The sequence below is a fragment of the Pelobates fuscus genome, chromosome 6 (assembly GCF_036172605.1).
Source record: "Pelobates fuscus isolate aPelFus1 chromosome 6, aPelFus1.pri, whole genome shotgun sequence".
In the NCBI taxonomy this organism is placed as follows: domain Eukaryota; kingdom Metazoa; phylum Chordata; class Amphibia; order Anura; family Pelobatidae; genus Pelobates; species Pelobates fuscus.
In genome coordinates this window covers 31,211,631-31,239,225 of record NC_086322.1, presented here as the reverse complement: position 1 = coordinate 31,239,225, position 27,595 = coordinate 31,211,631, and the positions used below count along the sequence as shown (strand labels likewise).

The following is a 27,595-nucleotide window of genomic DNA, read 5'->3' as shown; positions in this document are numbered from 1 at the left end:
CCTCATACCATAGTACCTCTAGTACTTCAGAAATACAATCCTTTTTTCATTAATAAAAAGGTAACAACCTAAATAATACATTAACATTACGCAATAGTATATGGTGGCAGTATTGCGTAATGTTAATGTATTTTTAGGCTGTGAATGTTTTTTTTTAATACTACAGGTGCTATGGTATGAGGTTTAGACACCTGAAAGCTTACACTGAGTACATTTTATCTAGTGTTTTTTTATTATTGTTGCTGCATTTCTGTTCAGAGGCTGGCTGTGTGTCATTGTCTTTGTACGTACATTGTACAGTGATCATAAAGTTGAATGTGCAGTAGTGAAGAAGGATTCCACGCTCAATAGACCCCCAATAAAAAGTCAAATCATTCTAAAGTGGTTTGGCTACTTAAAATGGAGGGTGCCAGGCCACTTCTGGTTATGGTGCTTGGAGATGACTTTAGATTACAAAATACATTTAATAGGAGAGAGGCAAAAGACAGCCAATAATAATAATGGGGAAGAACAATGAAAAAATATATTGATGACAAAGTATGCTGTTGTACACAGTTAAAAAAAACTTTAATTGTTTTTCTTTAATACAATCACATAACATTATACAATATAAATAATACAAATAAATATTAAAAAAACAAACATAATTTAAGGTGATTTCTGTTAGGCATTTTGCAGTGATGGAGATTATCTAAATATTTAAATTGATAATGCACTGTGCAGAGTGACAGAAAATATTGGCAATACTGTTTTTTGTTTTGTTTTTTCTGTCAAGTGAAGGTGAGGATGATATTGGTATAATAGTGTATTCGAGACCATGTGTCCCAGATTTTAGTATATTGGCCCATGTAGGCATTAGTCTTGGCTGTTACTTTACACAGAAATGTTCTATATTTTGTTACCGAGATAAGAAGAGGTTGTGCATAGTCCTTCCAGCATTTTGCAAAGCACGGGCATCTTGCAGTGCATATACGGTACATACCCCCCTTACAGTCCAGTGGGCCAGTGACCTCTAGGAGATTGTTTAGGATTAAAACAAAAATTGGCAAATGGGTATTCTGTGCTCTGTGTGTAAAATCGGTGCACTCCTCGAATGTAAAGTTAGATCATGCATTTAATTAGTGACAAAACAAGTATTTTGTTGCACTTGTATGGTAGCTGTATGCAAAGTGTAACACAAATAGGCATGGCTTTTTTTTTTCTTCAAAATAATTAGAATATCTGTGTGCTGTGACATTTCCAGTAAACCACTTTTTTTTTTTTTTTTGTCTGTTATCAGTGTAGAAAACCATAATTTGCTTTGCTATTTTAAGGACAGAAATGTTTTAAAACACACGTTAGCCAATTGTGCTCCTCTTAAGATGGATTCTGGCTTTTGCTTCCAGGGTGTGACGCCCAATTCCAGGTAACAAGTCAAACCATAAATAAATAGTTTGGCTACCTAAATGGAGAGGGGTGGAGGTGCCAGGACACTCCTGGAACCATAAACACAACAGCATGCTGTAATGGTCATAGTGCTTGTAGAGTTCCTTTAAAGGAACACTATGAACACCATAGCTACTACAGCATGCTTTAATAATATTTATGGCAGAATGCTCCTGGCAGTGTCCCCTGATATAGATGTTGAAAATAATTTTCGAATGGAATTACACATACTGTACGTCCCCCTGTAATCTGTGCTTTATGCGTCCTGTCCCAATATTCTGATTTTGCTTCCTGGTGTTGCTCATCCGGGGGCACCAGGGAACTGCGGCACAGCGCGAGTGTATCATTAGACACTCTCGAACTGTGAAGTGCACTAGGACCCTGCAGGGAGTGCCTCAGTTTTTCTCCAGTATTGGGCGGTATGCATATCTCTAAAGCAAAAATTACACTTCTGCATGAACAGTATCAGTTTTGTCCAAGTTTGAACGTCATTTATTATCTGTGTGTGTGTGTGTGTGTGTGTGTGTGTTTTGCTACTGTCTCCAACAGGCCCACTTATTTATTGGGAATTCTTCAGCTGTACTGCCTAAATTCAGAGCAATTTGGGGCCACTTGTCTCTAATTCAAGAATGTGTTGTTTTTTTTTTTTAGTTCATAATCTGGTTTCTTTTTTTTTTTTTCACATAATACATTTTGTGGGTTATAACCTATGGAATGTGGCCTGTCAATATCGAGGCAGAATTTATATATGTATTATTTTATTTATAAAGCACCAACAGTAGAACTACCAACGGAAAGCTTTATTAAGAAGCAGACCCGGACTTTTTGCTCCAATAACAATGAATGTCCATAGCTACTGATTATAGGCTTTTCTGCTCTCTTTCTCCCCTGAGTGGGTGTCTAGAATGTCTGCTTATAATGTAGAGGGGGGGGGGGGGGGTTAACCTATATACTACCAAGCTGCACTCAGAAATTGACCAGGGAATTTTAGATTTGGGGGCCAGAAATGATGAAATCTCCAGTTCAGCAACCTATCCAGCTCAGCTTCTTTGCCTAAAATTGGAAATTCCCTGGTCGCTTCCTGACCGTTCATAGCTTGAATGACACTGCTTGTTATGCAATCATGGGTTAAAGATACAGTAAAGATTCTGCTTTACATCAACTTAAATAGTTCAACACTTCTATAGAATCTTAAATATAGAGTATACGCATGCTTCAAATGTATACTCTTCTGGGAAAGCTGAATTTAACAATAGACATTGCAGCATTTTCTTCTCTTTCTGCATACTTTCGGGACAGAGACTATGATCCAATGGCTAATTGTATTCTGTTTTTTTGTGGTGCTGTTCAGTTTTCAAAAAAACAGCTCTTGTTTGTTTATTTTATTTATTTATATACGGTACTTTTTATGAATTGTCTCTCTTCCTCTGCATGCTGTTTTTATAGATAGATCTGACACTTTGAGCTTGAAGAATCTAATATGCAACATATTTTAGATATACTTACCTGAAGCTTTCCTATATGGCTGAGACAAAAATTTGACCCAGTGATTTGAGGCCAGAGGGAAGTGATGAAATGCATTTAGATGATGAACATGCCCTGTATTTGTTTTTGCCAAGAACACAGGGTAGTGTGTGTGTGTGTGTGTGTGTGTGTAAATACACTGAGCAGCCACAACATTGAAATTACCTGCCTAATATCTTGTTGATATTGATATTGTGCTGCCCAAATAGATTTGATGCATCGAGGCATAGAGTCCACAAGACCTCTAAACGTCTCCACTCTGTGTCATGTTCCTCAAACCATTCCTGAACAATCTTTGCAGTGTGGCAGGGTGCATTACCCACCTTAAAAAGGCCACTGTGTTCTGGAAACACCATTGCCATGAAGGGGTGTACATGATCTGCAATATGTAGGTTGTACATGCCATAGTTACATCCACATGAATGCCTGGACCCAAAGAGTTTCAGGCCAGTAGCCGATAAACAACCGATATTCTGTACATTTACCATTTTAAAACAAGAAGATATTTCTACACAAATCTACTGTTAACTCAACAGTAATAACTATTTATTTTTTTGCAAATCTTTTTTTATTAAGGTAAATGCACAAAATATACATGCCAGTCAGATTTTTTTTTGTTTTCAAGAATATATGTGTGTGTAGTGGATGCAGTGAGAGTATTTGATTAGTGAATGCAATGTGTGTGTTTGTGTAGTGGATGCAGTGGATTTTTGTATAGTGAATGCAGTGTGTTTGTGTGTTTGTGTGTATAGTGAATGCAGTGTGTGTGTGTTTGTGTAGTGGTTGCAGTGGATTTTTATGTAGTGGATGCAGTGTGTGTGTGTGTGTGTGTGTGTGTGTGTGTGTGTGTAATGTGTATATAATGAATGGTAACCCGTGGCAACGCTCTGACAGCCGCGTGACTCGCAAGCGTTAGACAGGGGAGCTGAAGGAAGCTGCTGGGACAGTAAGTAAGAGTGTGCTGGGCCCCCCAGAACCCTGATGGCGGCCCTGGTCTGCAATATCGTATCTTTATTGGGCGATACAGATATTGCTGAAAATACAGAATTTTTTTTTTTTTTTTTTTTTTTTTTTTTTTTACACACTACTCTTAGGTTTTCCTCCTGACTGACTGGTATTTAACGGCACAGCCTGTAATTGAGGCTGCCTGGCCGTGCTGTTATTGCAGTATTATCGGCAATACAAATGCAAATATTTTTCTCAGTATAAAAGGAGATTACTCTGCAATACCAGCACGGCCAGTAGGGGTCACTGTGTATGGAGAGAGGCAGGGATAGGAAGTTACAGCATATCTCTCCCTGCCTCTCTGTACTCACGGGTACACAGGGGAGCAGCTACATGGGGACACAGACACATGGGGAAGCTGTGAGACATAGGTAGACACATTGGGACACATGTCTCCCAGTGTCCCCATGCCTCCCAGCCAGTGTCCCTAGTGTCTGTGTCACCATGGCTCCCAGTATCCCCATGGCTCCCATTGTCCCCATATGTCTGTGTCCCCATGTCTCCCAGTGTCCACATGTATCCCAGCTAGTGTCTGTGTCCCCATGTCTCCCCATGTCTCCCAGTGTCTGTGTCCCCATATCTCTGTGTCCCCATGTCTCCCAGTGTTTGTGACCCCATGTCTCCCAGTGTCCCAAATGTCTGTGTCCCCATGTCTCTCAGTGTCCCCATGTCTGTATCCACAAGTGCCCCCATGTCCCCAAGTGTCTCAGTTCCCCCCCGTGTCTCAGTGTCTCAGTGTCCCCGTGTCCCCATGTATCCTAGTGACACGGGACACACTGAGACATGGGGACACTGGGCGACATGGAGACACAGGCACTGGGAGACTAGGGACACTGATGCCAGGCTGGCCTTCCAATTCTTTGGACAGACATACCCCCTTTTTGGGCATGTTCGCCCCTTCTGGCAGTTCTGGTCATGTGATTCGCATCAGTGGCCTACTCTTTTACCCCGCCCAATGGGAGTGTTTTAAAGCCGTAAAGCATAAAATGCAGATATCAACATTTGGAAAAATTACTTTTTTATTTTAAATGCAGAAGAACAAATATAAATGCCATCTTTGGCTAGGGTTTGACTAAATAGCTATTAAAAAGACCATGTAATCATAGTACATATTGGTATGATCATCATTTACATGTGAAAATTCAGGCATGAATTTAGATTTATTTTTTATTTTTATTATATCCTATGTGATTTGTGATGTGTTTTCTATTTGTATTATGTTTTTCATGTTTAAAGTTAATTTTGACATCTTAATACCGGCTCCATGTGGGATGGTCCCTTGTGTATCAATCAATTGATGTAATTAAGAGGGTATTTAAACTAACATGTGTTAGTTGGATCCTCGGCTTGACAAAGACACGGCATGTGTCGAAACGTTGCTGGGTCCACCTAATGGTGGAATAAATCTTAATTTGATTATGCTATAGAGTTATGGCTCTATTTTTCCTTTTACTTTGTGAAGGTGATTGGAGAGTAATCTTGGAACCTGCACCTGTGCATCTCCAACAAGTACATACTAAAAATACTGGACATACCCCATTTTGAATAAACTGGGTTGCCTAATTTTGCAAATGGTATGCCATCATGGTGTGAACTTGACAATAACAACATTTCTTAATTTCGCAAACCTTTTTAGATTTTATTCATATTAAATTGTTTCATAAATATTTGATGTGAAATGAAAGCCCTGTTTCTCCTGAACACAATGATATATTAGTGTGGGTGCAATGAGGTAAAGTATGTTTAAACATGCATATTGTCACATTTTAGGGATTGGTCACATTTTGTTTTGATCTGAATTTGTACGATTGCCTTCGTCCTTAAGGGGTTAATATCACTGTTTACTGGTGTTACAAGTACAATGGAGGTAGATATAAAAGATACTTTTCTGAAAAAATTGCAACATCTACATTGCTGCTTAGTAACCCCTCTGTTGGCAGTATCCCTGGTGGCCACTAGAGGTGCTTCATAGTTCAATGCTGCACTGCATGGAGACCCTGAAAGCTCCCCATAGAGATGCATTGATTCAATGCATCTCTATGAGCAGAAACCGAGAATACGAGAACTCTGAGAATGGACAAAAGCTTACATTTTACTGGCGAATTTTGGGTACATTTGATTGGCAACTGAAACAGAACTATGCTTGAAGCTCCGCCTATTGTCTAGTTTTGTCTACTTGACATAAGGAAGGTATGTTTCTTTTTAAATTCGACCACAACTAGAGCGGTCAGGAAAAAAATAAAGAAAATGAGATTCAAACACAGGGAGCAGATACGATCTAGTTTTGGTGACCAGTGAGCGAGAATGTAATATGTACAGTCTGTGTGCATTCATATTATTCCTTAATGCAGTTGTTTTGTCCCCATGTTCTAACGATCATTAGTGTGATTTTTTTGCGACCACGTTGATTTGTGGGCTATACATTAAGTCACACTGTTGTACCGTAATTCTCAGAAATTAGAAAAGGAAACCTATTTTACATGTCTTAGTGTATTTTCAGAAGCTACACTTAACTGTATAAAATAAAATCTGTATTAATCCAACATGGATTCTCATTCCGTGTGCAGAACTGTGGATGAACAAGCTCTCCTTGTACACTGTGAGCAGACCTCATTAGCTTTAGTATCTAGGACAGTGGTTCTCTAGCTTTATCTAGTGCTGTTTTAGGTAAGCAATCCGAATTATGTACGAGAGCCTAATAAGTCCCAGATGCCTGTTTTGTTTATGTAATCAAATATAGTTTTTAGTTTTTCTTTCCGTATGTGCCATGGTTTTTTTTAGGCACAGTGAGAGCACACAGTGTATATTATTTTTAACCCCCACCGTGCTGCACACACCAGCAGCAAGCAGATGCAAATGTGTTTTAGACTTGTCTCCACTCCACTCTTCACCCCAGTAAATGCTTTACATGTAATTACTGGACTGGCAGATTGAGGAACCATTTCATTCAGATTGTTAGTGTCCAAGCACTAGATCAGGGGTAGGCAACCTTTTAGCAGCACTGTGCCGATATAGGATTGTGATGTCTCGTAGCGTGCCGATCCTCAGGCTCGTCGCTACCAGGCAAGCTAACCAAGCAATTGCTTTGGGTCCTGAGCTGGCCTGGGCCCCCAAGCAGGGCCGGCGCTTCCTATAAGGCTGCAGCCACCTGAGCGCTCTATAGAGAGCCTCAGGCGGCTGCAGCACTGCCTCTCTCGTCACCTTCCCTTCCCTGTAGCGTGGCCGAGCTCCTTTTCCTCCTGTCAGTCCGGCCGGGTACCACGCGGTACAGGAGATTCAGTTTCCTGTTCCCAGCCGGACTGACAGGAAGTGCACCCTGAGCTCGGCCACGCTACAGGGAAGGGGAGGTGAGAAGAACGGAGGGAGGGGGAGGGGGGAGTAAAAAGAACATAGGCGGGGGAGGGGAGTAAAAAGGACACAGGGAGGGGAGTAAAAAGGACACGGGGGAGGGGAATAAGAAGGACACAGGGGGAGGGGAATGAGAAGGACACAGGGAGGGTGGAAGGGGAGTAAGTAAGAAGTAGTAAGAAGAACATGGGGGGAGTAGTAAGATGAACATAGGGAGGGGGGAGGAGTAAGAAGAACATGGGGCAGAAAGAAGAACATAGGGAGGGGGGAAGGAGTAAGAAGAACACGGGGGTGAGGAGATGAGGAGAACACGGGGAGGGGGAGGTGAGGAGAAGGGGAGATTAGGAGAACACGGGGAGGGGGAGGTGAGGAGAAGGGGAGATTAGGAGAACACGGGGGGGGAGGTGAGGAGAAGGGGAGATTAGGAGAACACAGGGAGGGGGATGGTGAGGAGAAGGGGAGATTAAGAGAACAGAGGGAGGGGGGATGAGGAGAAGGGGAGATTAGGAGAACACAGGGAGGGGGTGAGGAGAAGGGGAGATGAGGAGAACACAGGGAGGGGGTGAGGAGAAGGGGAGATGAGGAGAACACAGGGAGGGGGGGTGAGGAGAAGGGGAGATGAGGAGAACACAGGGAGGAGGGGTGAGGAGAAGGGGAGATTAGGAGAACACAGGGAGGGGGTGAGGAGAAGGGGAGATGAGGAGAACACAGGGAGGGGTTGAGGAGAAGGGGAGATGAGGAGAACACAGGGAGGGGTTGAGGAGAAGGGGAGATGAGGAGAACACAGGGAGGGGGGTGAGGAGAAGGGGAGATGAGGAGAACACAGGGAGGGGGGTGAGGAGAAGGGGAGATGAGGAAAACACGGGGGGGTGAGGAGAAGGGGAGATGAGGAAAACACGGGGGGGTGAGGAGAAGGGGAGATGAAGAGAACACGGAGGGGGGGTGAGGAGAAGGGGAGATGAGGAGAACACAGGGAGGAGGGGTGAGGAGAAGGGGAGATTAGGAGAACACAGGGAGGGGGTGAGGAGAAGGGGAGATGAGGAGAACACAGGGAGGGGTTGAGGAGAAGGGGAGATGAGGAGAACACAGGGAGGAGGGGTGAGGAGAAGGGGAGATTAGGAGAACACAGGGAGGGGGTGAGGAGAAGGGGAGATGAGGAGAACACAGGGAGGGGTTGAGGAGAAGGGGAGATGAGGAGAACACAGGGAGGGGGGTGAGGAGAAGGGGAGATGAGGAAAACACGGGGGGGTGAGGAGAAGGGGAGATGAGGAAAACACGGGGGGGTGAGGAGAAGGGGAGATGAAGAGAACACAGGGAGGGGGTTGAGGAGAAGGGGTGATGAGGAGAACACAGGGGGGTGAGGAGAAGGGGAGTTGAGGAGAACACGGGGGTGTGGAGAAGGGGAGATGACGAGAACACAGGGAGGGGGGGTGAGGAGAACACAGGGGGGTGAGGAGAAGGGGAGATGAGGAGAACACAGGGAGGGGGTGAGGAGAAGGGGAGATGAGGAGAACACAGGGAGGGGGGGTGATGAGAAGGGGAGATGAGGAGAACACGGGAGGGAGGTGAGGAGAAGGGGAGATGAGGAGAACACAGGGGGGGTGGAGAAGGGGAGATGAGGAGAACACAGGGAGGTGGGTGAGGAGAACACAGGGAGGGGGTGAGGAGAAGGGGAGATGAGGAGAACACAGGGAATTTTCAATTGTTGGAAATGTTCAAGTTTTATGCACATTATATGCAACAGCAGTATTTGCACTGTAAACCTTTTTTATTTATATAAAGTGTGGGTGAACTTAAACTGTATGGCTATGCTGTGGTTCCTGTAGGCTTTGCGTGTGGGGGGGGGGGGGGGGGGGCACTATGTCCATTTTGCTTGGGGCCCCCAAATTCCTTCAAACGGCCCTGCCGATCCTATTTTTTTAAATTGAGGTGTGTGTGCTGCCGTATTCTGCTTGTGTTATTTATACTGTAATTGCTTTGTATCGTTGTATTTGTGCTTATATGAGCTATTATATTGTATATGTTCATTAGTAGTTCATGGTATCGTGTATGATACATATGAATGTGGGCTGTGTATGAGGGCTGCTTGTGGAATTGTGTGTAGATGGATATGTCACATTGTGTGTTAGGTAGTGTATGGGGGCTGTTTGGGGTTTTGCATGTGAGAGGCTGCATGTGGGATTGTGTGCATGTATGTAGATTGTTAGTGATGTTGTGTTTGTGTGTATGTGTGTATGTTTGTGTGTGGGCTGTTCGTATTATTTGTATGAGGGGAGGCTTATTCTGCAGGTCTGTGTATATCTAGCAGTGTGGGTGGCTTCCCTGGGTTCCAGTGGAGACCAGCCTGGGCAGGTACAGGTCAAGGACAGGAGCTGCAACATCAGCTGTGGGCTGCTCTACTACATTGTGGATTCCTATTCACAAGTGCTGGCAGGAACGGATCTGAGATCACTACCTCTACGTGCTGCAATGCATAAATTGAGGATTGTCCTTCACTACCTCTTTGTATTAGCAGATATCTGAAGTTTCACTGAGACTCCTGATAGGCCAGACCCTGTTTGGCTCTAGCAGCCTTGAGTGCCGTGGAAAGACACCTCGAGTGCCGTGCATGGCACTAGTGCCGTAGGTTGCCTACCCCTGCACTAGATCTTTCAATAGGGTTTCTAATTATTCTTGATATGCATAACTTGTTTCCAAATATCCTAAAACGGCTACATCTAGAGGGTGTGTGTGTATATGTGTGTGTGTGTATATATATATATATATATATATATCCGTTAATGAACCTATTTTTATTTTAATGTCAATGTATGTTTAGCAGACAGCAATTTAAAATAGTAGAAGTATGATACCATGTTAGTGTATTATATAAAAGCCAATTGGAAATATATAATAATTTGTTTACTTGGTAGAGTTCATTTCCTGTGTATGCAGTGCTATATAAGGATAGGCAATAAAATATAAATTAAGCTTTAAGTATCTTTTATATTAGGATTTATTCCTCGCCCCCTCCCTCCCCCCCCCCCCCCCCCCTAGTTATGGGGTTCAAGATTTGTTTGAAGCATCTTAAAATGTGTCCTTGTATGTATGAGATTGATGGGAGTTAAAGTCCCTGCTCCTATTTGCAAATGCTGTCCATCATTCAGCCCATCTCCTTTAAGCAATATGCTGGGAAAGGAACTGGGGAGAGAATCTCACTGTCCCCCAGCTTTTCCCGACATATTAGTCTTGGAGAGGAACTGAAGTAATGATCGCAGCTGCCAAATGTGTAACCCAAATGAATCTTAGGCAGATGGGTACATGTATCCTAGTTTTCCACAGCATGACTCACACTGCAGATTATGGTCTGTCCATATAATAAAAAAAATTACGTTTGCGGTCCCTTTTGGATCACATACATTTTTTTATTTTTTATTTTTTTTTAAACCGTGTTTAAAACAATGCTCTATTAAGTCTGAAACACAATGCCTGTCTCTGTTCATTTGCATGACAAGCTGGGAATTATGGGAGAATTGTGTTTAACATGATTTCTCCAAACTACTGTGCCCAAGGACGACTTTTCCAAAGTTCATAGTTAAGATATGTAGATGATGCACAATAGTAAGTTTTAAATGTTTGTCAATGTATCAACTTGTGAATTTGTTGCAATATGGCTTATAAGAATTGTTAAAATCATCTTTATAAAGGGCAGTTCTGAGTTAAAATGTGCAGATTAATTAATAGGAATATTGGTTGTACATATAAGGTTCCATGACGATTGATTCTCAATCAGTACTTTGCACTGTGATTGTGTTTTGTGCATGATTCTCACTGAATAAAATATATTGCTATATGTGGTAAAGGTAAATGTGTCTCTCTAGCGCTAAGTGCATATCAGTATTTTTTTGTGTGTGTGTTTTTTTTGTTAACACACACAGCAGAGCCTAGTCCTGCTGTGACATGGACCACAGACAGACATATATTGTCTTAAAATGAATACACGAAAAAAGGAACTTCCCACAGCTAAGGCTGTTGCAGGGTGTGTATATGCAAATTCAGGAACTCGCACACTATAAAAAGACTTCGGTTTGGCTGAGAGATTGTAAATGCTGGTCATGCAGGGTCTTCTTATCTTTCTATTACTGGTGCAGACTCCAGGCTTTGACCCGGAGTACTTGTAGCAGTTTGGAGAGATGACACATCTCCAGCAATATGGAGTCCCTGTTGTATGCCACCCTGTATTGTGCCAGCACCTCACAGATGTGTTCTCTTCTCGTAGGAGGAAGAAGAGCGGAAAGCCAAGGAGGAAGAAGAGAAGAGGGAGTATGAAGAATACCTGAAACTAAAGGAGAGCTTTGTGGTGGAGGAGGAAGGGGTTCAGGAGTCCATGACAGAGGAGGAGGTAGGTCCCTTATTAGGATGGCTGTTTATACCGTTATAACCCAGCTTACCTGTCTTTTGGGGTTTTTTTTTTTTTTTTTTTTTTGGACCTGAAAATATAAAGGTTCTATAGACTTGTATTATTGTGTGGAAATGGAGGGAGATTATCTGTGAAGATGACTGTAACGTAAATTACCTGTATGACAAAACAGTGGGCAAAACTAGCCAAGTAATTTGTTATATAGAAACTGGGATTAGTAATAGGAAATAAGGGGGGGGGGGGAGGGTACCACTTTCTCTCTACATCTCTTATAAAATATCAAAAAGAAGGCAGCCTCCTAGCTGTTGCTGACTACGTCTCCCCTGGTGCTTTGCTAACATTTTGTATGTAAGAACATTATGGGAGATGTAGTCCGTAGCACCTGAATGCTGTATGTTTACTACCTTTGACCTAGAATACCGGATAACTTTATAAAACAATGGTAAAGTCCTATAATGAGAATCCTCAGAAACCCTTGGATTTAGCTGGTTCATTCCATTGGTTTTCATGGTGATAGTGTCTTTAAACAGCAAAGTGAACTTGCATACATTGCATCTATTTTGTCCTGGTCCAAAGACCTTGCCTTCAGTACTTAATGATCAAATGCCCCTACACCGCTATAGTCTGGTGTTTAAAGACCTTTTTCCAAAAGGGAATGAATGACCTGCTTTTTACATTTGGCAGCTTTGCAATTGTTCATTAAGTAGAATAATCCATTTTTGGATCGAATCTTTAAAAAGCAACAGATTGTTCTGACATGGACCATCCCTAGTCTTTTAAGAAAGTTATTAAACATTAAAGGCAGTGCAAAGACAGACAGCTGCAGTGATTACATACCATGTGAGAGCAGAGAAAAGGGTTGAAACTTACACAGACATGCACACATAGATTACAAATTTGCTACAGCTGGGCCTAAACACATCTTTGTTTTTGTAATCTTAACCCCTTAACGACGAGTGACGGACGAGGTCCGTCACTCAGGGGAATGCGTTAATGACGAGTGACGGACCTCGTCCGTCACCCGTTAAAATTAACCCCAGATCGCCGCAATCGCGGCGATCGTGGGGTTAATGGTGCTCCGGTCTGCCTCTGCATTAGAGGCAGACCGGGAGCACCGGATCGGGCTGTCAGAGTACATGTGCCCGCTCTGACAGCATGTCTGAGCGGGCACATGTGCTCTCTATACTCACCTCCGCCTCCCTGCACTTCCTGGTTCTGTGTGAAGTGCAGGGGGACGGATCTTCAGTGATCCTGCCCCCTGGTGTTAAAAAAATAAAGTAAAATTAAAATCCCACCCCCCTTTACCCATTTTAATAAAAAATTAACCCCTTCCCTGCCAATTGATCACTGACTACAGTGATCAATTGGCAGGGATTACATTTTACTAAGATCTGATTTTTTTTTTAACCCCTGAGGGTTAATTCTTTTTTTTTTTAACCCTCAGGGGTTCAATTTATTTTATTAATTAATTTAAATATTTTAAAATTATAAATTTAGCTAGCTGGGGAGGGTGGAAGTTAGTGGGGAATTGGGGGATTTAGTATTACGCTAACTAGGGGTTAACGTTAAAAAAAGTTTAAAAATAAGCTTTAAAAAGTTAAAAAATTAAGTTTAAAAAAAAAGTTTTAATAACATTTAAGTAAAAAATTTAAAAAAATAAACCCTTTACCCAGTCCAAATAAAAATTAACCCCTTCCCTGCCAGTCGATCACTGCCTACAGTGATCAAAATACAGATCACAGTATTATACTGTTCTAATTTTTTTTTTAACCCCTGACTATTAACTTTTATTTATTTTTTAACCCTCAGGGGTTAAATGTATTTAATTAACTAATTTAAATATTGTATAATTAAATATTTTGCTAGCTGGGGTGGGTGGGAGTTATGGGAAAATGGGGAATTTACTGTTAGTGCTGCTTACTGCTAGTTAGGGGTTAACGTAAAAAAAAAAGCTTAGAAAAATGTTAAATCTGTAAAAAAAAGTTTTACGAAAGTTTAGGAAACTTTAAAAAAATGAATAATCAAAACAAAAGTTTAAAAAATAGTTTTAAAAAGTAAAAAAAGGTTTAAAAAGTAAAAAAAGACATTTAATAACGCTCATTACCACTACACCTGGTACAAGCTAGCGGAAAAATGATCCCACGCTAAGGTTCAAAATATGCATTTTGAAATACCCTGGGATGTCTTCTTTAAGAAATGGTATGGCTTTATGGGGTATTTGGTTTATATAGCCTGGTAAAATACTCTAAAATGTGACATGGGCACAGCGTAAAAATTCAAAATTTGAAAAAAAATGGAATGGCTGTGTCCCAAATGTGCCCCTCCGATGTCCACATATACCTGGCAAAGGTACATACGGGGGTATTTTTGTACTCAGCAGACATAGCTGAGCAACATATGAAGTATTATACAGTGGTAGTACACATAAGGTTTGCAAAATATACTGTGCAAACTCACTTTGTGTGCCAAAAAGGCAGAAAAAACGCTTATTACCACTACACCTGGTACAAGCTAGCGGAAAAATGATCCCACGCTAAGGTTCAAAATATGCCTTTTGAAATACCCTGTGATGTCTTCTTTAAGAAATGGTATGGCTTTATGGGGTATTTGGATTATATAGCCTGGTAAAATACTCTAAAATGGGACATGGGCACAGCGTAAAAATTCAAAATTTGAAAAAAAATGGAATGGCTGTGTCCCAAATGTGCCCCTCCGATGTCCACATATACCTGGCAAAGGTACATACGGGGGTATTTTTGTACTCAGCAGACATAGCTGAGCAAAATATGAAGTATTATACAGTGGTAGTACACATATGGTTTGCAAAATATACTGTGCAAACTCACTTTGTGTGTCAAAAAGGCAGAAAAAAACGCTTATAACCGCTACACCTTGTACACGCTAGCGGAAAAATGATCCCACGCTAAGGTTCAAAATATGCCTTTTGAAATACCCTGGGGTGTCTACTTTAAGAAATGGTAGGCCTTTGTGGGGTAGTTTGAATTTAAAACCTGCAAATATGCTTGGAAATTGCACATAGGCCCGGCGTCAAAATTCAAAGTTCGGTCAAAACTGATATGGCTTGGTCTCCTATATGGCACTGTAGCTTCACAAAATAGTGCCATAGACATACAATGGGGGTGTCCTTTTACTCAGAAGACTTAGCTGAGCATAATTTGGGGGTTTGAACTTAGTGGCACACATGAAATATACAAAATGCCCAGCAAAAATGCAATCCGTATGTAAAAAATGCACAAAATTATTTTTTACCACATACTTTGGCATGTAATGGTAAAAAAATGGGGGCATGTTAAGGCACAATATGCACCTTATGAGATACCCTGGAGTGTCTTCTTTTACAAATGGTAGGCCTTTGTGGGGTGTTTTGAACAGTCAAACTGTTATAATACCCCAAATGGAAGCATAGGCTCATTAAATCCGTCTCTCAAAATTCTACTGTGAATACTGAAAAGGACAGGTCTCCTGTATGGCACTGTAGCTTCACGAAATAGTGCCATAGACATACAATGGGGGTGTCCTTTTACTCGGAAGACTTAGCTGAGCATAATTTGGGGGGTTTGAACTTAGTGGCACACATGAAATATACAAAATGCCCAGCAAAAATGCAATCCGTATGTAAAATATGCACAAAATTATTTTTTACCACATACTTTGGCATGTAATGGTAAAAAAATGGGGGCATGTTAAGGCACAATATGCACCTTATGAGATACCCTGGAGTGTCTACTTTTACAAATGGTAGGCCTTTGTGGTTTTTTTTTTGAACAGTCAAACTACTATAATACCCCAAATGGAAGCATAGGCTCATTAAATCCGTCTCTCAAAATTCTACTGTGAATACTGAAAATGACAGGTCTCCTATATGGCACTGTAGCTTCACAAAATAGGGCCAAAGACATACAATGGGGGTACCGTTGTACTCAGCAGAAGTAAATGAACACATAATAAAACTTTGTACAGGAATAGCACACACCAACTTTACAAAATACACATGAGAAGTTCTTTGTTATAAGTTTGTGTGCGAAAACCACCAAAAAACAAAATTTTACTCCAATATTTAGCAGAGGTTGGCGGTAAAATGGCTACGTAGAAAGTGTCAAAACAACCTTAGGTAAATAGCCTGTGGTGTCTACTTTATATAAATATATACTTTTGTGTGGCAATTTTGTTTTCTTTTATGGCTATTAGGCTTACAAGACAAACATACCAAATTCTAAAATCGCTCCACATAAAAAGTTTATTTTACTCCTTGTGCTTTGTGACCTGTAACTACCAAAAAAAACTTAAAATCCCAGACACATTATATATTCTGTAATTCAGAACAACTAAATGAATTTATTTTTAATTACTTTCCTTAACCTGCACTAATTATGTACACATTATTATTGCAAAAACTGTAAAAAAAAAACACACAAAAATTATTTTTTTTGCATATTTCTGTATTTTTTTTATAATAAATAAGCATTTATATATATATGTGTTACATCAAATTAAAGCCCTTTCTGTCCTTTAAAAAACGGTATATAATATGTGTCGGTGCAATAAATTAGTAAAATGCAAATTGCAGTTGAACGCAAATAGCAAAAAATGCAAAAAATGCCGTTGTCATTAAGTGAAAGACAAGCTTCTGAAGCTCTGTCCTTAAGGGGTTAATGTGTTTGCAATTTATTTTTGTGTTCGGTAAATAAAGATATACACATAATATAGACCTATATAGGGATTTTAAAAGTACAAGATAGTGATATCTTCTGTTGATTACATTCATGGGATATATCCTGAATTTGGAGGAATAACGTATGTTGTGGTAAAGTAGTCATATTAAAAAAAAAACATAGTATTTCTTTTTCGAAAAAAAAAAAAAAAATAATGGAAAAGCTTGAAGAAGCTTGGTTTTCAAGTGGCTTCCTTGGGAAACAAATCCAAAAAATAATCATTTTGCTCTTAGATATGGAATAGGATGACTGCTCAACACGTTTATCTGATGTGAATATTTGCCAAGTCCAACATTAAAGCCAGAAGTATTATAGAAAGGTTTCTATTAAAATATCCTGCGATTTCTCTCATTAATATTAGAGGTACAAATCTCTGTGACATTTAAAGGTATTCATACCATGCAATAAAACCTGACATTTTTGGCTTAGAGTGAATTAAAGTTTTTATTTTGAAAAATTGCTTTCAGAGTTTATTACGGCTAAAGGAAATGGGTTAAGGCGTATTGTGATTTTTATATCATTATATGATAATTATAAAGGAAAACGGTCATTTCATTCGCTGGCATGGTTGAGTACCTTACTTCTTTTTATTCCCATTTCCCGTTGAAAGACACAATCGTGTATAACACGGATTCGTTTTCTTGTTCTTGAAATCCAGTCATTTTTCAATATTTAATGTTAAGTTTATTTGTCTTCAAAGACGTGGACCAAAATAAATAAATATATATATATATACATAAAAATATATGGTACTTCTATGTCGCTAGTTTGGAGCCAGAAATCAGGAACTGGCGATACTTTAACAATTTTGATTATCCATATGTTTCACAGGCAATCAACAAGCATACATGTATGGCAAATTAGTAACAGGTTAAAACTAGGCTCTTTTAAGGTTCTGCTTGACTGTCCCTTTAACAAACATTTGAAAAACTTAGTTTGTCTTCTAATACTGGACTTTTCCAAGATCCCATGAACCCCATAAACATATAGTCACATAAAAAATAAATACATATAGAGTTCTAAGATATGTGCAACAGTACAGCACGATCCAAATAGGGGACACTCTGTTACATATTATGAATGGATTTTAGATGTCTGCGCATGTCTAAACACATGTTCATTTGTTATTATTTTATTATAAATTTAGAATAATAAAGAGAATATTACACATATTGACATTTAGAAAGGGCTCTTTACCGTTTGAGTATCCTTAGGTAATGCTGTCCAAGGCCATATAAGCACAGGATTATTATATTGTTTTGTTGTGCATTAAGTTCAGAGTTGAAACTAGTAATCAACATTTGCTGAAAGAGAGGCTGACCCTTTTTTTCCTTCCAAGTGTCTGTCTTTTCATATGTGAGCAGCCTGTTTTGAATGAATTCACTAATCCTGGAATTGAATGTAACTGCAGCATTTAAGCAAATACATCCACAATTATTACTTGCCCCCCCACTCCGCTATATTAGCCTTGTTGTATGTTGGTTCTGCAAATATAACCACTAAATTGCAACTGTCCTAGACTGATATTCTAAGGTGTTCTGATGTTCATTTATTTTACCCAAATTAAGAGAATCGGTGATGGCCACAAATGGATAACCGTGTTCGAATTGTATAGTTTTTTTTTGTTGTTGTTTTTTTTTAATAACAGTGTAATACAGTCAAATTGTGATCTTTGTAGGCAGGCTGAGACTGAAAAACGACATCTCATTACTTCTAGTCACTAATTAAGGAAGCAAATATTTTTTTTTCCCCCAATACTTCATGCAAAGTTGTTTTTCTGCTTTTAACGGTTAGGAGAAAATAAAAAGTGCTAGAGTATATCAATGTGGCAATGTAAATGTCATACAGGGAACACAGAGTATTTTTATTTTATTTTGTAAGAATTTGTGAACCACAGGTCCCATCCTTTATGGAATTATTTTGGAGTATGGAGATAATAATCAATACATTTCTATAATCATCTTTAATGGTGGCATTCAGCAGAAGAGTAAATAATAAAAAAAAAAATATCACAAACCTGTGGAAGTGCAGATAAAGAGAGGCGAGGGTAACCCTATGTAAAAAGAACTATAGGTACGTGACCATTTTGTATTTTAAGACAATGTTTGGAAAAAGTACAAATAATAATTCAGTTTCAGAGTAGCATAGAGTCATTTTTTCTTTGAAGTCTTTATTTAAAGAGCACATAGGAAATGAGGTGTTGTTGAAATATTTTTTGTGTTATGTTATGATGTGTGTGTATATCATGTTGGTAAATCTGTACTTGGCCTTCCAAATAGTTTTAGTATTGACAGTAGAGTATTTTAACATGGCAAATTCCGTTTACATTACACAGCAAGTGGCTCTAAGGTGCTCTAGAAATCTGAAGAAATAGCCTAAATAATTATATGGTCACAGGATTTCTGTGCATATCACTTTTATTATTTGTTGCACTAATGTGTCTCATATTCCTGTCAATAATCTGCTCCCAGTGTTTCTCTCTGTCTTATCAAAGCTATTCAGTTAATGACTGCGCCATCATTATTCATTCTTTTCCAGCGATATCTCTCTGTCCCTTTCAGCCATAGCCAAGCTATTCAGCCTGTACTAGCCACACTATTCCACTAGTGACCCTGTAAGCCAGGCAACACTATTTTTTTAAATGACATTCTCTGTCCTTTTGTAGTTTTTCAGCTTGTTATTCATGCTATATTCTACTAGTGTCTCTCTTACAAAGTCACGTTAATATAAATGCCAGCATCCCTATACTAGGTTATAGAGTATATGATAATCTATTGGTTGGAACAATGTAGCAGTAACCCCATCTTATAAATATAATGTAACCGGTAGCACACTATATATCAAACAGAAATAACTTGATAATATATATCGATTGGCTTGTTAAAGCAGTGGTAACATCACTGTCTTAGACCTGTCTTAGAAATACCTGGTCCAAATGCCTTTCAGACCACCTTACCAGCAAGACACCTATGATATCTATATCTGCCTACCTCATATCCTCGTAGATTGCAAGCTTGTTTGAGACGGGCTTTCTTCACCTTTATATATCCGCTTTCTCCAATTGTAAAGCACTGCGGAATACGTTATAACTATATAAATAATAATAAACATTCCTCCATATATACCAGGGAAGCAGCCAAAACGATAAACATAAAAGGGAATGTTGACTTTTAGGCTATATATACTGCAGGGGTAGGCAACTTCTGGCACTCCAAAATGTTGTGGACCACCTCTCCCATGATGCTTTGCCAACATAATGGCTGTAAAAGCCACACAATTATGAGTGGCAAAGGCTGCCTACCCCTGATATACACTATGGCCTAGTTTAGGGTTGCTGACATTTATAGTGGAACAGCTTTGATTTATTTTATTTTTTTCATTGTATATATTGGAGATAATTTGTTTTTGCTTGCAGTATTAGTGCCTCGGCTTTTTTTTTAAGTGAATACTAATCACACAGTAATAGTGACAGAACTGAAATATATATTGTTTAGAGTGTTTATCATTGTTCTAACCGTGTATATCTCTACTCTATCCACACTAATCACCCAGTGTCCCTCTCTCCTCTTTCCACACTCTTCATCCATAGTCGTTCAACTCATTCCACGCAATTACTCCAATGTATCTTTCACACCACTGCCTCCAGTTCCCCAAGTGTCCCAGCCATTATCTATATTCATAAGCCGCTGTTTAGAATGGCAAAATATCACGGAGGTTGTAGTTATGGAACAATCTAACATTTCTGCACCCTTGTACCAGAGCACTGATCACTGAATGGGAGGTCGCTGCAATGAGAAATTAATTCATTATCGTAACATAATTATTCTAAAATAATACATTACAGCTATCCTATAACCGGATTAAAGTTCTGCTCTAATTATTTTTTGTGTTCCAAGTCTCATCTTGTCTCTTAGTTTATAGTTATCAGGTTGTCTCTTCTAGATCTAGATGACTACTAGAATGTACTAGGCATGGGCGACATGAGGGGAAACTATGACATGTCCAAAGCAAGTTAACATAGTATAACAGTGTGACATGTTCTGTAGTAAGTTGGTAGCTACACTACAAGTATGTAACCTGGAGGTGGAAGGAGGAGAATTTATGCCAGAAAAAATATATATTTTTTGAGCTGTGAACAAGAGCCATCCTGAGCAAGACACACAGTCATTAATATATACATTCCATTACTACATTACTGAAGACAGCGATTCTTAACTCTTTTAGACCGTGACTCAGTGTAAATGGCATTGCTTGCAAAAAGAGAAAAGAAAAAAATCATGTGAAGATCCGTGTGCTAAACCGGACCAAGGGTCAGCACCAGCCCCAGGGAGTAGATATCTGTGGTAGAAACAGGATCCAGGCACTCCAAGTATCTTCAAATGCATTTATTAGGACATGTGAGACAGCGCAAACGTCTCAGGGGTGGAAACATTGCAGTGTCTCACTTGTACTAATAAATACATTTGAAGATACTTGGAGTGCCTGGATCCTCTTTCTACCACCAATATATAGCATTGCTTGACCTTGTCCTCAGCAAATTTAGGTCACTGACCCAAATGTTATTCTAAACAAAAATATTCTGCAACACACCCATTTTAGAATTTTCTTGGTGTCACCATGGGGTCTCTGTTGCACTGGTGAATTTGCTGCTACAGTAAACCATTTATTGTGAGCAGTTGTGTAGGAATAGATAAATAGAAGTGCCCATACCAACCTGTGGAGACCAACGAAACTGGCATAGGTACCCATTCTCAGTGATTAATTAAGGGAATGGGCAAATTGTATTTTCATCTTCTACCAAACACAGCTGTACAGAGCATTACCAACAGTAATTATTCTGACTTAAGGAATATTTTAGTTTATATATTTCCAGATAGTTTCCCTGGCACAAATAATTTATAATACTTGCCTGACACAGATTTCGTTATCAAAATTCAAATCTTTTTACTGATACATGACAGCCCCACTGTCAAGAAATTTGCTATGCTTTTATCTTTAAATTCAGAATCTTTTAATAATTTTAACACAATAATTATAAACAAAAGCACCAGCATGTAGATCTGTATTCCGAAAATAGTTATTTTTTTTCATATTGCACATTTTATGAGACTTTTAGTATCTAAGTAACGTTTTGCTTTAAACATCTTTAACAACGTATAGGAGAAATATATTGTCAGAGTAGCAGAACCTTGTTAAATATCTTTGGCAGACAATACAAAAAAACCTTCAATATATAATTTTTTTTTTTTTTTTTTAAACCAGTTTTGATCATTAATACCATTTTACAGTGTTCTTTATCTGTTGGGTGACTCACACAGGACATTTCTAGGTTGCTAGTGAACCATGAATAAAATACAGTTCTTGGCGGATTGTGAAACTCTCCCTCTCCCCCTCAAACGTTTTTATTAGACATGAAACTGCACACAAGTTATATTTTGTTTCTTTACTTTGACCTTCACTGTTTGTGCATTGGTAGTGTTTTGCACACAATCCAAACCACAAGGATTCTTTGCTGCACTCCCAGCCCCGCGACAGGTCTGACAACATCAGAAATAATGACCTGTGAAGCCACATCTCATCTCAAGGTCCGTGGAAAGGCGTGTAGTACTATGTTTGTGTGTGACTTTCAATGGGCAGATCATGGCTCCCATATTTGACAGATGTTGACATGTTTAGCACTGTTATTTCTCTTAAGGAAACGGTAGTAGTAACCAGATCACCTCTGTGAAGTCAATGGGCCCTAATCTCAATCTTCCAAAGATTAGTGAGAGTTGCTCTCCTCAGGGGCACCTGCTGTCCTTTTAAGCTTGTCCTTGTAGCTCCCACCCAGGACTATAACTTCCACTAATGTCAATCAGTACTGACCATGCACACTACATACAGCCAACACACACCACACACACACTATTTACAGCCAGTCTCTCATAGGGAGAGACTCTAAACTCCAGATTTTTCCAAATTAAATCTGAAGTTCAAAACGGAGGCATAAAATAGCCAGTTGTGACTATATCATAGTTGGAGAAATTTGCCAGAAATTACATTTTCAGGCCTCAGGTTTTTAATTCCAATTTAATTTTGGAAATTTCGCAGTTAAGTGAATAATCCTGCCATGTTCAGATCTTAGCAGGAACCCCAAACATTTTAATATGAATTCATTTTGCGTAAAGACAGGTAGATTTTTCTACCATTTGAATTCAATAGAATGAATAAAAAATTAACCAAAGAAACCGAATGTTAATTTTTTTTTATTTTATTTTTTATTTATTTACAACTTCAGAAATGCTTTTGCAACATAGTGTTGCACATAAGGGAAATATTGGACTATATTTATTTTTGTACATAGTAAACATGAGAAGTGGCTTAGGAAAGCAAACAAACTAAAGAACCAAATACAAACTTCACATTTGTATGTTATCACATTTTTCATATGCGTCCCAAAATCAAATTGTTATCTTGCAGATTCTCAATGTCTATAGTTACTTGAAGGAATTAAATGTGGAACTTCTTGTCAAGTGAAAATGAAACTCACTGGGTGTTGGGGGGGGGAAGTAAAAGGTCAATGTGAGCCTGCCTCGATAGTGGCTTTGTACTTTACCTATAGAAGTGGCATTGGCATACATTGCTTTTCACACGTTTCCTATAATATCTGTGTGTGTAATTATTATTATTAAATCTCAGCCCCACACAACTTGTACACACATTGTGAATTGGTGGCAGAGCGTCATGGGAAATGTACTATACAATATTTGGATTGTCAGGAGTACCAGGGGTTGTCTATTCACATTATATATTCTATGATTATCTCACTACCATACTCTTTCATTGACCTAGGTATTTATGTGCATTGAGGTGGATTGAATTCTAGTATATTTTCTCTGCTCTAATCTGATTTCTGTTTCCCTTACAGTCCCGCAGCTTCCTTACAGAGTTTATTAACTACATCAAGGTAACTATAATTAATGCAAATGTATGTAGACACTTTCACAAATTATATAGACACTCGCAGTAACCCACTTTTTAAAGTGAAACTGTCAATTTCTCACCCTATTAAACACTACCGAAGTGGGAAATAAAAAAACATCCCAGAAACCGTGCACGACTTCTATGTACTGAGTAGCTTTATCATCTCATGATGCTCCAGGCATGATGTCAATAAATAGATATTACCTAGAATAACTATAGATCACTTTTTTTTTTTTTTTTTTTTACTCCAGTGCAGGTATAGCACATATTCAATATTAGTGGCATGATATCATCTCCACCTAATATGAATGGCTGTCTAGAATGTAACCAGTGGTCGTACAGACTGCAACTTGTTTGGGTAATATTTGGACAACCCAGGCTTCCATTAAATGTAGGACAAATCAGTTATTCCTATGAAGTGAATTAATATTCATGTTGTTACCAGCATTGATTGTAAACGTTTTGCCAATGTAATGTACGGAGGGCCTGTCATGTCTCACAAGGCTTTTCTGTCATTTTCAAATATGAAGTTAGAAAATATTTGATTTATACTAGTTAGTTACACCAAAAAAAATGACAAAAAACAGACACTACATAAAATTTAAATATATAATATGTAAATAACTGGTCAATAGTAAAAAGAATAACATTTTAAGAGTTTTACTGTTTCGTGTCACTTAACTCTGGTCTAGTTTGAGCTGTAATCATAAATCGTATTATGCAAAAGCGAAAATGAACGTGACACTTTAAAGTAAAAATAATGATTTTCTTAGGCCAACAGAGGCAAATTTATAAAAGGTCAAGAGCGACACCGAAGTCTGGTTTAAAATATTGCCTCTCCACCGACATGTAGTGTGAAATGCTGCATTATATTTTAATTTTGTTTTTCTGTATTATTGTAATTGTCCTATTTATAGTTACATCCCCCCTGTCATAATATTGTAAAGCGCTACGGAATCTGTTGGCGCTATATTAATGATGATGATAATAATAAGAATAATAATTAGAAAGCTCTCTCTAATGCTGTCACAGAGCTATATATGCAAGAAACCAGCATTACTATAGCTACTTTGTTTACTATAAACTCCAATAAGATGCTCATTCATTTTAAAATCTATTTTTTATTATTTTCTTCAAACATTTCATTAGATTTTTTTTAAATTTATTTTATGTTTCTTCCTACGCCAAGAAGATGAAGACGAATCTTATGGCAGATCCAAGCTCTGAGAACTGAATTCCATGGACTGGTCCTACTAAAGCATTTTCCGTCCATAGTGGTCAGTTCTCCAGCTTGACTGCTGCTATCATCAGAACAATTTATTGAGATTATTTATGTTAGGAAGGGTAGAGGCCATATATTCTAAAAGCTAAACCTGAATGTAATTTAAATAACAATTGCTGCTTTTTTTCAGTAGTACAAAAAAATGCGTTTGCCATTACACAATCTAGACCATATCTTGGGTTTTAAGTGTAAAATCTCTACGATTTTTGTTGTAACATCAAACTTTGGAAGGAGGAGGTTGGATTGAAGTGAACAATGAACACTTGACACGTTGTAACATTACACAAATTGAATTGACATTCTTTATGCTTTTCTAAAGTGTCAAACTTTTTTAGTGATGAGTGTCTTCCCACCAATTAAGAGATCTATTCAGCAACTACACTTTATAGGCAGTTGCCAAACAATTCATAAATACATGAACCAGAAAAAAATTCAAAGACTAAATATCACTTCTTATTATTGGGTGACTGCCATTGTGTATGCTTTAGAGTTTAATGTTGGGTGCTGGTGATATTTTTGTTTTGTACATTTCCTATGATGCCCATCGAGTCTATAAACAGACTGAGCATTGTTGGAAGTGCAGTCTACAAGCCTATTCAATACATTTAAAGAATCATTTTATCACATTATCCTTAGAGTTTCCTGTAACATTTCACTCTGAGTAGTATCCTTATTGATATCAAAGAGCTAAGCAGAAATTTGTTATAATGACGTCTGTCTCCCTCGTTGTCTCTCTCCCATTGTCGTTTAAATTGTTTGATGCTTTTTTTCTTAGCTGATGACCCCACCATGTCTTTCTTCTCTTTTTAGAATTCAAAGGTGGTAATATTAGAAGAATTGGGAGCTCATTTTGGCCTTAGAGCACAGGTATAATTTGAAAGTTGAATAACCCTGAATCATAACAGACCTCCACCATTGTAGGTCCATGATGAATGTAAGAGATTACATGACAAAGCCAACAAGAAGCACTTTTCACACGTTTTTTCCTGTTTTGTTTGTATAACATCTACATCAGTAAATTAATTAGCCTACATAGTCCACCAGTAGACTGGTGGAACTCTCAAACATGTCATATTAGTCTTCGTAACATTCCAGATTTTGTCACCATCATTGCAGAAATGGAAAACCATATGTAAATCCCTTGTTGCTACACGTCCTTCATGACTTCTTTGTTCTGCAGAGCAATTCTAATCACATCAAAAAACTCCTGGGCTGAGTTTTAAAGTAACCTGATATTTTTAAAAATAAATCAAAATGTCCCTTTAGGGTGCAATATAATAGATGGCCAATGCATTGTGCTAGAATATGTATTGTGTATTGATTAAACAAAGTGTTTTCTTTTAGTATTATATAAAATAAGATCCAACATGTTTTGCTTGATATATAGAGTTGATAAAAATATTACTAGCACATTATGTAGGTCACACAACAAAGCATAAGACAATCTTCACAAGCCATTTGAAAAGAACAATGCTTAACTATCTTCAGAAAAATGTGATGTCAACATGTTTGGTGATATTAAGTTATTTTATGTTTACTATCAAATGGTATTTTTTCTCCACAGGATGCCATCAGCAGAATACACGATTTACTGGCAGACGGATCAATAACTGGTAAGCATATTCTTATTCCCAGTATAAATAACAGCCTGTGATGCATACATGGTTCTCTTTTACAAAGCTCTCTAAGAATGCTCCTGAACTTTAATATCGTCTTATATCATTGATTCCTTCTCTTTTCCCAAAATCAACGACTTAACAGGGCTTCTCTAGGGCAGAGCCACCCCATTCCTATTTAATCTCCCACCTCACCATAATACCATCTCCTTTACTAGTCGTAGAAAGTATCTTTCCTGGGTCCACAGTTTCTGGAATGGGAAATGTGGCCTTTCTTTGCTTTGAACTTTAAGCTCTTGAGATCAGTGCTCTCCTCACTATTTGTTGTTCTAAGTATAAACGTGTAATTCCCCTAGCTACATGTGTGTTATATCTGCATATTGCACAGGACTCAACAAAAAAAACTAATTTCTAAATGTTAAATGTTCCACAGGTGTAATTGACGACAGAGGGAAGTTCATCTACATCACTGTAGAGGAAATGGCTGCTGTAGCTCAGTTTATCAGGCAGAGAGGACGGGTCTCCATATCAGAACTGGCCCAAGCAAGCAACAAGTTAATAAACCTGACTCCCGACACCAGCGTTGTTCCTCTAGAAGTTTCCTGAACAGCTGTTGATCATAGACTTTGTGAATTAGAGCGGAAACTGTATGAAAATAGTATCTTAAAGGTTAATTTTCATTAAAAAAAATGTATATCAAAATGACTTTAAGGAAAGCTCTGAAGCCTTTTATTTTTATATATTTTTTTTTATGGGGTGTGTCGATGGAGAACTCGCTGGGTGTGATTGCAAGATTTATTTATTTTTTTGTTTTTTTGTTTTTTAGCTAGGAACATACATTATGCTTTTGTAATGATATACCATAGAATAAGGTGGGCTAGATCAGTTAATGTACCTCTATCAATGTATAAATTAAAAAGCAAAACACAAATGTCCTAAAATAAAACTTTAAGGGGCATTTCTATGATTACGGATTATTTGATCATTTTATTGCTTTTTCAGTGGCGTGAAGCCCTCCATTTCTTTTTAAAATATCAAGTAGTTCAGCTAAATTCAATTTGTGTATCGTGCCAATGGCATAGTAAAATATATACACGAATACTTTTTTTTTTTTTTTTTATCAAACTAGTCTTTTAAAGGCACTGCTTGCAAATTGACAATTTGATTAACGTTTTAGGGTTTTTTTTGTTTTTTTTTTGGTGTGTTTTTTAGGACATTATTATTATTATTTTTTTTTTATTGTGCTTTAGCCCCATTCCTTGTAACAGGAAGCTTTTATACAGTTCAGAAAGCTGTACAA

General features: G+C 38.4%; 1 protein-coding gene across 1 annotated transcript in view; it reads left to right on the top strand.

The window, feature by feature from the left end:
- The window catches only part of DDRGK1 (DDRGK domain containing 1), a 67,906-nt gene extending 40,906 nt beyond the window's left edge, over nucleotides 1–27,000 (top strand). Inside the window, exons 5-9 of the mRNA XM_063459802.1 lie at nucleotides 11,561–11,683; nucleotides 23,342–23,380; nucleotides 25,490–25,546; nucleotides 26,244–26,292; nucleotides 26,729–27,000. Of these exons, the coding sequence (XP_063315872.1) occupies nucleotides 11,561–11,683; nucleotides 23,342–23,380; nucleotides 25,490–25,546; nucleotides 26,244–26,292; nucleotides 26,729–26,901 (441 nt within the window). The 3' untranslated portion in view covers nucleotides 26,902–27,000. The remainder of the gene's footprint in view (nucleotides 1–11,560; nucleotides 11,684–23,341; nucleotides 23,381–25,489; nucleotides 25,547–26,243; nucleotides 26,293–26,728) is intronic.
- The last annotated feature ends 595 nt before the right edge of the window (nucleotides 27,001–27,595 follow it).